The 11500-nt window shown below is 44.4% G+C and overlaps 3 protein-coding genes and 1 long non-coding RNA gene across 5 annotated transcripts; 2 read left to right on the forward strand and 2 right to left on the reverse strand.

Annotated features, from left to right (window-relative positions):
- Positions 1–169: 169 nt before the first annotated feature.
- Positions 170–1995, reverse strand: LOC6572760 (NKAP family protein CG6066). The gene has a single exon (XM_001998830.4). It carries the CDS (start codon positions 1743–1745, stop codon positions 333–335), a length of 1413 nt encoding a protein of 470 aa, XP_001998866.1. The 5' UTR covers positions 1746–1995; the 3' UTR covers positions 170–332.
- Positions 1996–2134: 139 nt separating this feature from the next.
- Positions 2135–5876, forward strand: LOC6572759 (coatomer subunit gamma). Its single transcript, XM_001998829.4, has 6 exons — positions 2135–2309; positions 2604–3259; positions 3313–4780; positions 4854–5039; positions 5123–5275; positions 5338–5876. Exons 1-6 carry the CDS (start codon positions 2270–2272, stop codon positions 5466–5468), a joined length of 2634 nt encoding a protein of 877 aa, XP_001998865.1. The 5' UTR covers positions 2135–2269; the 3' UTR covers positions 5469–5876.
- LOC122756770 lies at positions 2305–2495 on the forward strand. The gene is made up of 2 exons (XR_006356623.1): positions 2305–2396; positions 2464–2495. It is a non-coding gene; the product is annotated as an uncharacterized LOC122756770 (long non-coding RNA).
- A 285-nt stretch (positions 5877–6161) lies between the features above and the next one.
- Positions 6162–11297, reverse strand: LOC6572758 (protein pygopus). 2 transcript variants are annotated; one of them, XM_001998828.4, is made up of 3 exons: positions 10514–11297; positions 7777–10428; positions 6162–7698 (listed from the first exon to the last, which is right to left on the reverse strand). In XM_001998828.4, exons 2-3 carry the CDS (start codon positions 10257–10259, stop codon positions 7578–7580), a joined length of 2604 nt encoding a protein of 867 aa, XP_001998864.2. In that variant the 5' UTR covers positions 10260–10428; positions 10514–11297; the 3' UTR covers positions 6162–7577. The 2 variants fall into 2 exon arrangements, with proteins under 2 accessions (XP_001998864.2, XP_015022072.1); XM_015166586.3 differs by having other exon boundaries at positions 10492–11297.
- Positions 11298–11500: the final 203 nt, after the last annotated feature.

Here is an 11500-nt window from a genome sequence, read left to right on the forward strand (position 1 = left end):
ATAATAATACCGCTAACTTTTCGCCGAAATATGAACGAAATTAATTAATTAATTACAATTAATCTGCATAAATATAATAGTTTTTATGAGTAAACCATTTAACTATCGATTTCTTCTAAGCAAATTTTGAAATCTTTTTCAATGTAGAATGGAAATTAGACAATAGAGATATGATAAAAGTATTTTATTTTTTACAATTTTTAATTCTAGACAAATAATATTCTCAATTAAATCATACATATTATCGCACAAAATAAATTTGTACCATTTTTTTTACAATTAGTTTAGCACGACATAAATATAAATTTTAATTTCGTACTACTGTCATATTACTACTTCTTATCCTTAGCTTGCAGTTTGGAGTTAATCATGTCCTTGAATTGTGTTAATATCTTATTCTCGCGCTTTTGTCGCTCCTCCTTGCTAAACATGGCCAGGGCACGCTTCTCATCCGCCGAATAAAGTTGATTTTCCTTACGAATACGCACAGCTTCCATGCGACGATGGCGGCTGCCGCTCATCACGTAGCCCACTGATTCGAAATTGGCAATCTCATCCGATGTCAGGCCGATTTCTCCACGTCGAGGTATGCGCTTGCCTTCCGCAATGTAAGCAGCCATTGCAGCACCTTCACCCGGAAGCAAAGCTCGTCCAAAGTCCTTTTGATTCAGGCTGCCGCCAGAGCGTAAAGCCGGACCCACGTCTTCCTCGATCTTAGATCCACTCGCTTTTGACTTGGACTTTGATGAACTAGATGAAGATTTCTTTTCGGACTCCGATTTCTTCTTCTTCTTCTTTTTTTTGTTCTTTTTACTTGAGCTTTTTTTGGCTTTCTTTTTTGGCGGCTTTTTAATGCCGTCCGCTGTCTTTTCTAGCCAAAGTTCCTCCTCATCCTCACTCTCTGAACTATCGTCATCATCGCTTGAGCTATCTTCGCTGCTGGAGCTTGATGAGGATGAGCTTGAGGAGGCTGAGTCAGATGAGCTACTGGAAGTGCCTTTGTTCTTTTTCTTCTTTTTGATTTTCTTTGCCTTCTTTTTTGACTTTTTGGATGATTTCTTATTTTTCTTTTTCTTCTTTTTGGGCCCCACATAGGAACCCTTAACCAATTCCACATCATGGGTGCTTGAACGCGTCGGACTTGTGCCCCAAACCTCTGGCACGCCTTCTTCGCCAATGCGTACACGTTGCGCGCGTCTCGCACTTAAAGCCTTCGAGTCCCTCGGATGACCGCCACCTCGGTGTGAATAATTTTTCCTACTAGGCCGCTCAGCCGGATCGTTTATGAAGCTACGTTCCGGTGCACGTCCTCGAAATGGATTGCTTTGCCTCTCGTTGTTTTCGTGATAGCGGTCGTTAGGCCAACGCTCAACAGACTCCTTTCTCTGTTTTACAGGACTTCGGCTACGGTGGCGATGGCGGCTTCGACTACGTGAGGCGGATCTGTTTGAGCTGCTGCTGCTACTAACGCTGCTTCCTGTGCTGCTGCTACTGCTCCCAGTACTCAATGAGCGGTCACGCGCGCTTTGTCGTCGTGGAGGCGAATCTCGTTGCTTCGAGCTGCGACGGTTTTGCCGCGAAGGAGACTTCTCATACCCATTTTTGTGCGGCCTATCTCGATCTCTATTCTTAGATCCTGCCACCGGCTTGTGAGCTTCCCGCCTTTCGGTGCGCGTACGTGATCTGTCGTAGTCGTGTCGATCTCTTCGTGGACTACGAGAGCGGCTTCTGGTGCGCGAACGCATTTTTTATTTTGTTATTTAATATTTGATTTTCTTTCACATGAAAATAAATGTCATGAAAACGTTTTGGTTTTATATGCTGATATCGTAATAAATCATAGATGCTAGCAATCGAAATTCGATATTTAGACATGCACTTCGATTAGTAAACAAATTTAGCTGGAATTCATATTTCATTCCGCCATTAGGCACTAAATAACAATAAGGGAATGAGTAGCAATAAAACAGCTAATACATCAATTTAGAGTTTTTATTCAGCTTAAAAGAAAATGAAACATGTCGATATATTGTTTACAATAAAATCAAATTGAATATATCGATAGTGCAAAACATCTGAACAATGAATGTGACTGTGGGACAAATGTTAAAGTAGGCAGCAACGTTTACAGCTGAATGGTGAATACTGGACTTCTTCTTGCTGTGTAGTGTGACGTGTACGCATAGCGAAAAATCAGTGATTTTTCTTTATACAATTTCACAATTAAATTCGTTATTTTTGACACGTTTCTAAAGTAAGCATCACAAGAATGGGTTCATTTCGTCGCGAGAAGGATGAGGAGGAGGACGGTAAGTAACTGCCAAACACCGAAATTGTACTAACAGTGACGCCGGAGCGCCAACAAAACATCAACTGCCAACTAATAATTGAAGAAGGTGCTCTGCTGGCAATTATAAAAACCGGAGCACAACAATATTAACAAACCCATACATACACAAACAGACACTAAATAAACCCGAACAACACACTCTACACTCAATTGCTTTCAAGTTCTAATGATATTTATTGCCTACTGCCGGTTCGATAAAAACATAAAATGAAATATTTTATTTCGAATTCGCGAAACAAACGGAATACCACAGGTCCCACGAATGCGTACCAAAATCTGGAGAAGACCTCAGTGCTGCAGGAGACGCGTACATTTAATGAAACTCCAGTAAATGCACGCAAATGCATCCACATTCTCACCAAGATCCTCTACCTGATTAATCAGGGCGAGCAGCTGGTAGCCAGAGAGGCAACTGATTGCTTCTTTGCCATGACCAAGCTGTTCCAGTCCAAAGATGTGGTGCTGCGCCGCATGGTCTATCTGGGCATTAAGGAGCTGAGCTCCATTGCCGAGGATGTGATCATTGTGACCAGCTCACTGACAAAGGACATGACCGGCAAAGAAGACCTATACCGTGCCGCTGCCATACGTGCCCTCTGCAGCATCACAGATCACACAATGCTCCAGGCCGTCGAGCGCTACATGAAGCAATGCATCGTGGACAAAAATGCGGCTGTTTCGTGTGCCGCTTTGGTTAGTTCGCTGCGTCTGGCTAACACCGCCGGCGACGTTGTCAAACGCTGGGCAAACGAGGCTCAGGAAGCCCTAAATAGCGATAACATTATGGTACAGTATCATGCTCTGGGGCTGCTCTATCATATACGAAAATCGGATCGCCTGGCCGTCTCCAAGTTGGTTAACAAATTGACGCGTGGATCGCTCAAGAGTCCATACGCAGTGTGCATGCTGGTAAGTGGGAATCTTTTATATTAGGTTACCCCTATTAAAATATTTGTTTGCAGATACGCATTGCTTGCAAACTGATCGAGGAGGAGGACATACCTGCAGAAGAGCTTGCCGACTCACCTTTGTACACCTTTATCGAGTCCTGTCTGCGCCACAAGAGCGAAATGGTCATATATGAAGCGGCCCATGCCATTGTTAATATGAAGAACACAAATCCACGCATGCTCTCGCCAGCGTTCTCCATACTGCAACTGTTTTGCAGTTCGGTTAAGGCGACGCTTCGCTTTGCTGCCGTTCGTACCCTAAACAAGGTGGCCATGACTCATCCGGCCGCTGTGACTACATGCAATTTGGATTTGGAGGGTCTGATTACCGACACGAATCGCTCGGTGGCTACGCTAGCCATTACTACGCTGTTGAAAACCGGCGCCGAATCCTCAGTGGAGCGTCTAATGAAGCAAATCTCAACATTTGTGGCGGAAATCTCCGATGAGTTCAAGGTTGTGGTGGTGCATGCCATTTGTGCCCTGTGCGCCAAATATCCACGTAAGCACACTGTGCTAATGAACTTCCTTAGTGGCATGCTGCGCGAAGAGGGCGGTCTGGAATACAAGACTTCCATTGTGGACACCATTATAACGATCATCGAAGAGAATGTCGATGCTAAGGAGTCCGGTCTGTCGCATCTGTGCGAATTCATAGAAGATTGCGAGCACGTCTCGCTAGCCGTACGCATTCTGCATTTGCTTGGCAAAGAGGGACCATTTGCGGCCACGCCCTCCAAATACATACGCTTCATATACAATCGCGTTATTCTGGAGAGTCCGATTGTACGCGCCGCTGCAGTGACTGCCCTGGCACAGTTTGGTGCCTCGTGTCCCGCCCTGTTGGCCAACATTTTAGTGCTGCTTGGACGCTGTCAGATGGATTTAGATGATGAAGTACGCGATCGTGCCACATACTATCTAACTATACTTAACTCGGCCAAGCCGGAACTGTACAAGAACTACATAATCGAACGTGAGAACTGTTCGCTGGCGTTGCTAGAGAAGGCGCTGGCAGATCATCTGAATGGGGATCTGCAAAATCACTTCGACATTTCCATTGTGCCCAAGGCCGCGATCGTAAAGCCAGAGATCACCAATGATGTGATGATGGTAACAAGTGCACCGCGAGCACCTAAAATCACGCGAGAGGAAGAGAGTGCCGCACGTCTGGCTCAGCTACCGGGCATTCAGGTCTTGGGACCCATTCATCGAAGCACAGCACCAATACAATTAACAGAAAGCGAAACGGAGTATACGGTGCAGTGCATCAAGCACATCTTTGCTGAGTTTGTTGTATTACAATTTGATTGCCTTAATACGCTCGCCGAACAGTTTCTGGAGAATGTCCGTGTAGAACTGACGGTGCCCGAGGGCTTTATAATACGTAAGATAGTGCCCTGCCCAAAATTGGCCTACAACGAATTGCAGACAACATTCGTAATTGTCGAATTTCCGCGAGATGTCAGTAGTTCCATAGGTAAACTTAATCTAAAAATTCTTGTGATTTAGTAGTAATTAATTTTGTGGCCTTTTCTTTTTCACTTTTGTAGCTACATTTGGCGCAACTTTACGGTTTGTGGTCAAGGATTGCGATCCTGTTACTGGAGAGCCCGACTCGGATGAGGGCTACGATGATGAGTACATGCTGGAGGACTTAGACATCACAGTCGCCGACCAAATACAGAAAACGAAGAAGAATAATTTCCAAGTGGCATGGGATGCTGCCGACAGCGAAGGTCTGCTTGAATTTATATATATATATATTGCGTATTACTTATAAACTCAAATTTATATGAATCATTGACATTTGCTTTTACAGAATGGCTCCAAGCCGAGGACACCTTTGTGCTCTCTGCTGTGAACAATTTGCAGGATGCCGTGAATACCATTATCAAATTACTGGGTCTGGGCCCTGCAAATCTTTCCGAAAAAGTGCAAGAGGGCACGCATCTGCACACCGTACTCTGCTCGGGTATGCGATAGAGTCAGCATTGAGTATTGCCTTTTATATTAACTGTAATCCATCTCCTGCAGGCACCTTCCGTGGCGGCATCGAAGTGTTGGTGCGTGCCAAATTAGCTCTGTCTGAGGGCGTGACGCTAAATTTAACCGTGCGAAGCACAGATCAGGATGTGGCCGAGCTAATAACGGCAGCGATCGGATAAAATTGCGCACCATGCAGAGACCTAATCGTACAGCTGCGTACTCTGCATATATTATGATTATGAAACATATATTAAAAGCAAAGTTAATTGTAATCAAAAAATATATAATGTTATAGCTTTAAGCGATCGCCCTCCCTAAGACAATGTCAACTCGTCCAAAATTTGCTTGCACGAGCAGAAATCGGCCACAGTTCGAAATTGTCCTCAAGCCACAAAATAATTGCATCATTTTTTTGGGCATTTGTTGTGTGAGTTTCCCAAATGCATAAACTCATCAAATCAATTTATATTTGTATTTGTTTATTAATGATTTAACCTATGCGTTTTTAGCTTAAGTATTCCAAAACTTAAATACATTAAAATATACGCAATAATAACTAAGAAATGGAGTAAACGAAACAAGACAAACTATTGTTGTTTTTTCTTCGCTGCAAAGTTATGAACAAAGTCTTTAATACTATATAGGTACTTAAAGCACTGAAGATTACGTGGAGTGGTTTTTGGAAGATTGTAGCATTCGAAATGGCTGATGGTTGGCTACCAGTGGTCAGTGGAATTCTATATAACTTAAAACTTGTGTAAATATGATACAGAGATATGACTTCATATTTTGATTCAACTGATCCCACAATAATATTTATTGGGAATCTCATTATCCCTTTTCCATAGTAAAAAGCATTCAAGTTTTCAACCTATTTTGTATGTATTTTTTGTTTTTTTATTTAATTATAAATAACTTAGGTTGCAATTTATACAATTTCTCATTCAGAATTCACGCGTTAACTGTTTATGCTTAAATTATTTCTGTTTTGCTGCATTCACTTAATAATTTCTTGTGCTTTCCTATTTTTTTATTTTGTTTGATTTTTTGTATTTTGCTTGATTTTATTTTTAAATTTATTTATATATTTATATATCTTTTTTGTTTGTTCTCAATCGATTTCACTCGCATTTCTTTCAGTTTCTCTTCCTCGATCTTTAATATTTGTAAATACAATTTCTCTTCAGTTCAATCGATACGTCAATACTCTTTAGCTTAGCATACATAATCAATATTTTTGTATATATTTTGTTTCTGATTTTTGTTTAAAATTTGATGCAAAATTGACGCAAGTGTAAAAAAACACCACACGAAAGACCTTTTCAGACACTTCGAAATTTGCTGTACGTTACAATTTGAATGCTCATTGTCAGATCGGTAATTAGTGTTTAAGAAATCTTTATATATATACATACATATATATATATATATATATATATATATATATATATATATATATTTGTGTCGCATAGGCATGCATTCCACACACTTAAAATTCTAATAATTCGAAAACAAATTGTAAAATCAATTGTCTGGTCTTATCTGGCCCTTTTCCTTCAGCTTAACACATTAACGTATTTTCTCTTTCTCCTTCTTGGAATTGCCGATTTGTTTTTTTTTTTTTTTTTTTTTTTTTAATTTTTTTTTTTTTAATACACACTGGAGTATATTGATATTTGCTTTTCGTTATCATCTATACAAATTTCGACGGTATCATTCGCCATTTTTCAGTGTGTATTTCAATTCATTTCTTTTTGTTTTCATTTTTTTTCCATTTCCGTTACGCTTATCTCGCTTTCTAGGCAGACAACGCCTCGACTCATATGCCATGCAGATATAGATGTATATATATATACTTATATATATATATATGTATACTAGTCTATACTATATTACATTAGCATACAGATTTTGTTTTAACTTCTTCTTAAGGTTTGATTTCTCTTCTCGCTTCTTGTTTTTTAAGGATGCGCACATTGAGCCTGGCCGAAGCGAAAATTCACAACACGGCTTCGGCCATATATATAGATATAGGTATATATATACATATATATATATATATATATATAAAGTGAGTCGTCGCATTTAAATTGATGGTTTCGTTGGGGACCTTTGACTATTGTGAGCGCATATATTGTGTATGATGTATGTGAATAGCCTAAACTGCTTAAAGTCTACAATTAAAATAGTTAATGCTTGGATATATTTATACAGAGTGAATGAGTGCTAGCTGGTGGTGGTTGTTGGTTTTGTGGTTACAATCGTTGTTGCAGTTGATTGGTGGCTCTTCAGCATTTGAACTTGACCATGGGTATATGCTTGGAAGACACACACTTGTCACAGCACCACTCGGCAAACACCTCCTTATTGAGCATTTGAAAGGCCGCCTCGGTTAGACCCACGCAGGTTCTACAAAATGGAAAACATATATATAAATAGAGATAAGCCTTCAGTCGCTGGTTGGACGAGGTTGAAACCTCTGCTCACCTGTGAAAAAAGAAATTACAACCGGATTCACAGAAGACTGCCTCATCGTTGTCGTTGACCTCCTTATGACACATGCCACATGGATAGATGGGCGGTGCATTAGGATTCTGAGGATTGAAGACCATTGGCTGACCCGGTGGATACATTTTGCCACCGCTCATTGTCATGGGTTTTCCCATAGGACCGCCCATGTTGCCCATGGGACCGCCCATTGGACCGGGACCCATATTGCCCATGGGACCCGGACCCATAGGCCCACCGCCGCCGCCGCCGCCAAACATGTTTGGCCCACCCATGGGACTGTGCCCGTGACCGTGATGATGTGGGTGTGTGTGTGCATGGTGAGATGGCATTCCGTGATGCGGTGGTGGACCATTCATGCCGCCTGGTCCTGGACCCGGTCCCGGTACACCACCCATGTGACCATGACCCATATGTGGCCCAGCATTCCCGTGTGGTCCCATCATATGCGGATTACCGCCACCGCCGCCGCCCATGTGAGGCGGCATACCACCTGGACCATGCATGCCTGGGCCCGGTCCCATCATATGGTGAGGCGGTGGACCGCCTGGATGCGAATGATGCGGGTGCGGATGATTCATAAGTTGCGGGTGCGGTGGTCCACCGAGATGTGGTGGTTGTTGTGGCGGCAACATTTGATTCATGCCCATGCCCATGGGACCCCCAGGTCCGTGTCCACCGGGTCCGCCTGGCTGGCCAACCATATGGACGCCCATGGGGCCATGTTGCTGCTGTTGTTGTTGTTGTTGCTGCTGCTGCTGCTGTTGTTGCTGTTGTTGTTGTTGTTGTTGTTGTTGCTGCTGTTGTTGTTGTTGCTGCTGCTGCATAGGAACATTTGGGTTCATTTGCTGGCCCATCATGGGTCCATTATTGTTGTTGTTGTTGCCCGCCGGCGATTGTAACGGACTGGGCCCCGCATTAGGCATGCCCGGACTGGGACCGGCACTGTTTAACGCGTGATGCGGTGACATGGCGGGCGGCGCTGGTGAGGACGTAGGCACTGATGTGGTCGCTGTTACCGCTGTGGACGTCGTCGTCGCTGTGGATGCTGATGGAGCAGACGATGACGCTGACGACGTTGGCATTGGACCATTCGATTGCATTGTTTGATTGGGCACTCCGCCCAGACGTCCACCTGCCGCCGCTGGCGACAGATGTGGATGAGGATTTTGATTGTTGTTGCTGTTGCTGTTGGGATTGTTGCTGCCATTGTTGTTGTTGTTGTTGTTATTACTATTGCTATTGTTGTTCACTGCATTGCCGCCCATCATGTTACCGCTGTTGTTGTTGCTGTTGTTGCTATTCGCCGGCGACATGCCACCAGGTCCGACTAAGCCACCCGGCCCAGGACCTGGCCCCGGACCTGGTCCGCCGGACATATGACTGTGATTCGTTGGTCCATTGCCCAGCGGACTGTGCAGAGGCGGCGGACCCATTTGTCCATTATTCATGTGCGTCTGTTGCGGGTTTTGTGGTTGCTGTTGTTGTTGTTGCTGTTGTCCAGGCTGTTGTTGGCCACCCGGGCCGGGTCCAGGACCAGGTCCAGGTCCGGGACCTAGCGGACTGCCAATTTGATTGCCCATAGGCGAACCCATTGGCAGCGAGTTCATAGGAGAGTTTTGCCCGGGCATCGGTCCACCGGCGCCACCCATGGGCGATCCTTGCATTGCACGCGGATTTGGTCCATTTGGACCTCCCATGGGCGACAATCCACCCATGCCCATATGATGTGGGGATATGCTTGGTCCACCCATGCTTCCCATCGGACTCATTCCGCCCATGCCGGCCATTCCACCCATTGGACTGCCCATGGGAACTCCGCCGCCTCGCCCGTGATTCATGTGTGGCGGTAGTCCTACGCCAGGTCCCATGCCATGCGGATGCGGATGCACGCCAGGTCCCAATGGGCTCATGCCACGCATAGGTGGTGGCCCGCCCATATGATGCGGTCCGTGTGGCCCATGGCCCATGGGGCCACCGCCAGCACCAGGATGATGTGGATGCATATGAGGATGCATGCCCATACCCATTCGCTCCTCCCAATGCGGATGCGGTCCAAAGTGTCCACCCGGACCGCCAGCGCCGCCCATTTGATTCATAGCCGCCATGGCAGCGGCCGCCGAGCTCGACATGGCCGATACCTGGGGACTATCATCGAATGGATTGGACGCGACGATCGTATCACCAAAGCCGCCCATTGGCGGCGGTGGTAACAGATCCTGAGGTGTGGGCGGTGCCGATTGCTGCTGTTGCATGGAATTGGCAGCGGCAGCCGCCGCAGCTGCTGCTGCTGCAGCAGCGGCTGCCGCCGAATTGGCCGCATTCGATGTTTTCCGCCGTTTCTTCGGATTACTCGGCGCCGAGATAATATCCGTCGGGGGCGGAGGTTTAAAATCGGGCGGACAGAGGCCGCCCGCTGGACCCGGCAAACGATATGGCGCCATACCGATATTGTGGGTCATATTCGAAGTGTTTTTCTTCCGAATGGTGGCAGCTTTTCTTGAACAACGGGGCGAACGAAATATCTAGTTAATGGCGTCGTCGATCCGTGGGATCACGACGCGTCTATCAAAAGGCAGATTTTTGCCTGGCAAATGTTGTCCTCGCTGATTGCTGAACAGGGCTGCCAACCTGTATGCCAAAACCAAAGAAAAAATAAACAAGGAACGCGTTGAATCTCGTGTTGCTATTTACTTAATAGGCTGCGGCAATTTACCAACGAAATGGGTCCAAAAGAATGTCGATCCGTGTTGTGATGATAGAAGCCGCCAGAAATGCGACTACCTTGGTTATTTCAGAGCTGGCAACTCTACGCGCGCATGTCGTCAGCGTTGGCAGCGTCTGAGCAGCGAAGCGCCAAGCAGCCGCAGCAGCAGCACCTGCAGCACGAATAACACAATGAACTGCACGTTGCAATAATTGAGCGTTTCTTATTATGTTGATGTGATATGATTAATTGATTTTGATCGGAGCACTCCGTAGCGGTTGATTATCTTGACTCTGCTTTGGTTTGCGTTTTTTATTTTTTTATTTCAATTTTCTCACTTGGCGGCTCTTCTTCTTGCCACCGATTTTATGTTCTTTTTGCACCACCACCGCAAAGCAGCGGCAGCAATTTTGCTGCAATTTTTTTTAAATTAATTACACTGGAAATGGCGAGCGCATTTTTGAGGGTTTGCACGTTTCAAGTTTTCTAGCATGCAGTATTGCCGTTTGCGCACGCAAATTTCTATCGTAGTTTTTGGTTTTTGTTGATGGCCGCGGTGCTGGCTATATTTTTATGTGTAAATTGGTTGCTGCGTAACCATTTAAACACAAATAACACATATTTTTCGCTTTTTGAATACCACACTTTGTCATTTATGCATCAATGCGTTCAAAATTAGAGCGTAACTACAATATTTTGATGATTTTCGTATGCAAAGCGTCGTGGATTCTAAAATATAAATAATTTTCCTCTACTGTCAGCCAAGGTGACCGTACTTTGACAACATGCTAATACCAAAATTCCATTCTTTGATTTTTGCCTAAGGTGACCATTGCTTTGCGCGTGTATAGCATAACGATAGTGTATCTATTTTACATTGAAGAGCAAATTTATAACAATTTTATAACTTCGATTTATAGCTAATCTAAACTAAAGAATAAAATATTTAATAAATCGGTAGTTATTGATTAAATATCAATCCCATAAATTAATTCC

Source organism: Drosophila mojavensis, unplaced genomic scaffold, assembly GCF_018153725.1.
Source record: "Drosophila mojavensis isolate 15081-1352.22 unplaced genomic scaffold, ASM1815372v1 contig_16, whole genome shotgun sequence".
In the NCBI taxonomy this organism is placed as follows: Eukaryota; Metazoa; Arthropoda; class Insecta; order Diptera; family Drosophilidae; genus Drosophila; species Drosophila mojavensis.

Bases quoted from the DNA above. Each gene is read 5' to 3' on its own strand.
- LOC6572759 (XM_001998829.4), top strand. From the start codon at position 2,270: ATGGGTTCATTTCGTCGCGAGAAGGATGAGGAGGAGGACG. The intron at 2,310-2,603 runs GTAAGTAACTGC...GGAATACCACAG, and splicing joins GAAGGATGAGGAGGAGGACG to GTCCCACGAATGCGTACCAA. The intron at 5,276-5,337 runs GTATGCGATAGA...CATCTCCTGCAG, and splicing joins GCACACCGTACTCTGCTCGG to GCACCTTCCGTGGCGGCATC.
- LOC6572758 (XM_001998828.4), bottom strand. From the start codon at position 10,259: ATGACCCACAATATCGGTATGGCGCCATATCGTTTGCCGGGTCCAGCG. The intron at 7,699-7,776 runs GTGAGCAGAGGT...TCCATTTTGTAG, and splicing joins TGTAATTTCTTTTTTCACAG to AACCTGCGTGGGTCTAACCG.
- LOC6572760 (XM_001998830.4), bottom strand. From the start codon at position 1,745: ATGCGTTCGCGCACCAGAAGCCGCTCTCGTAGTCCACGAAGAGATCGA.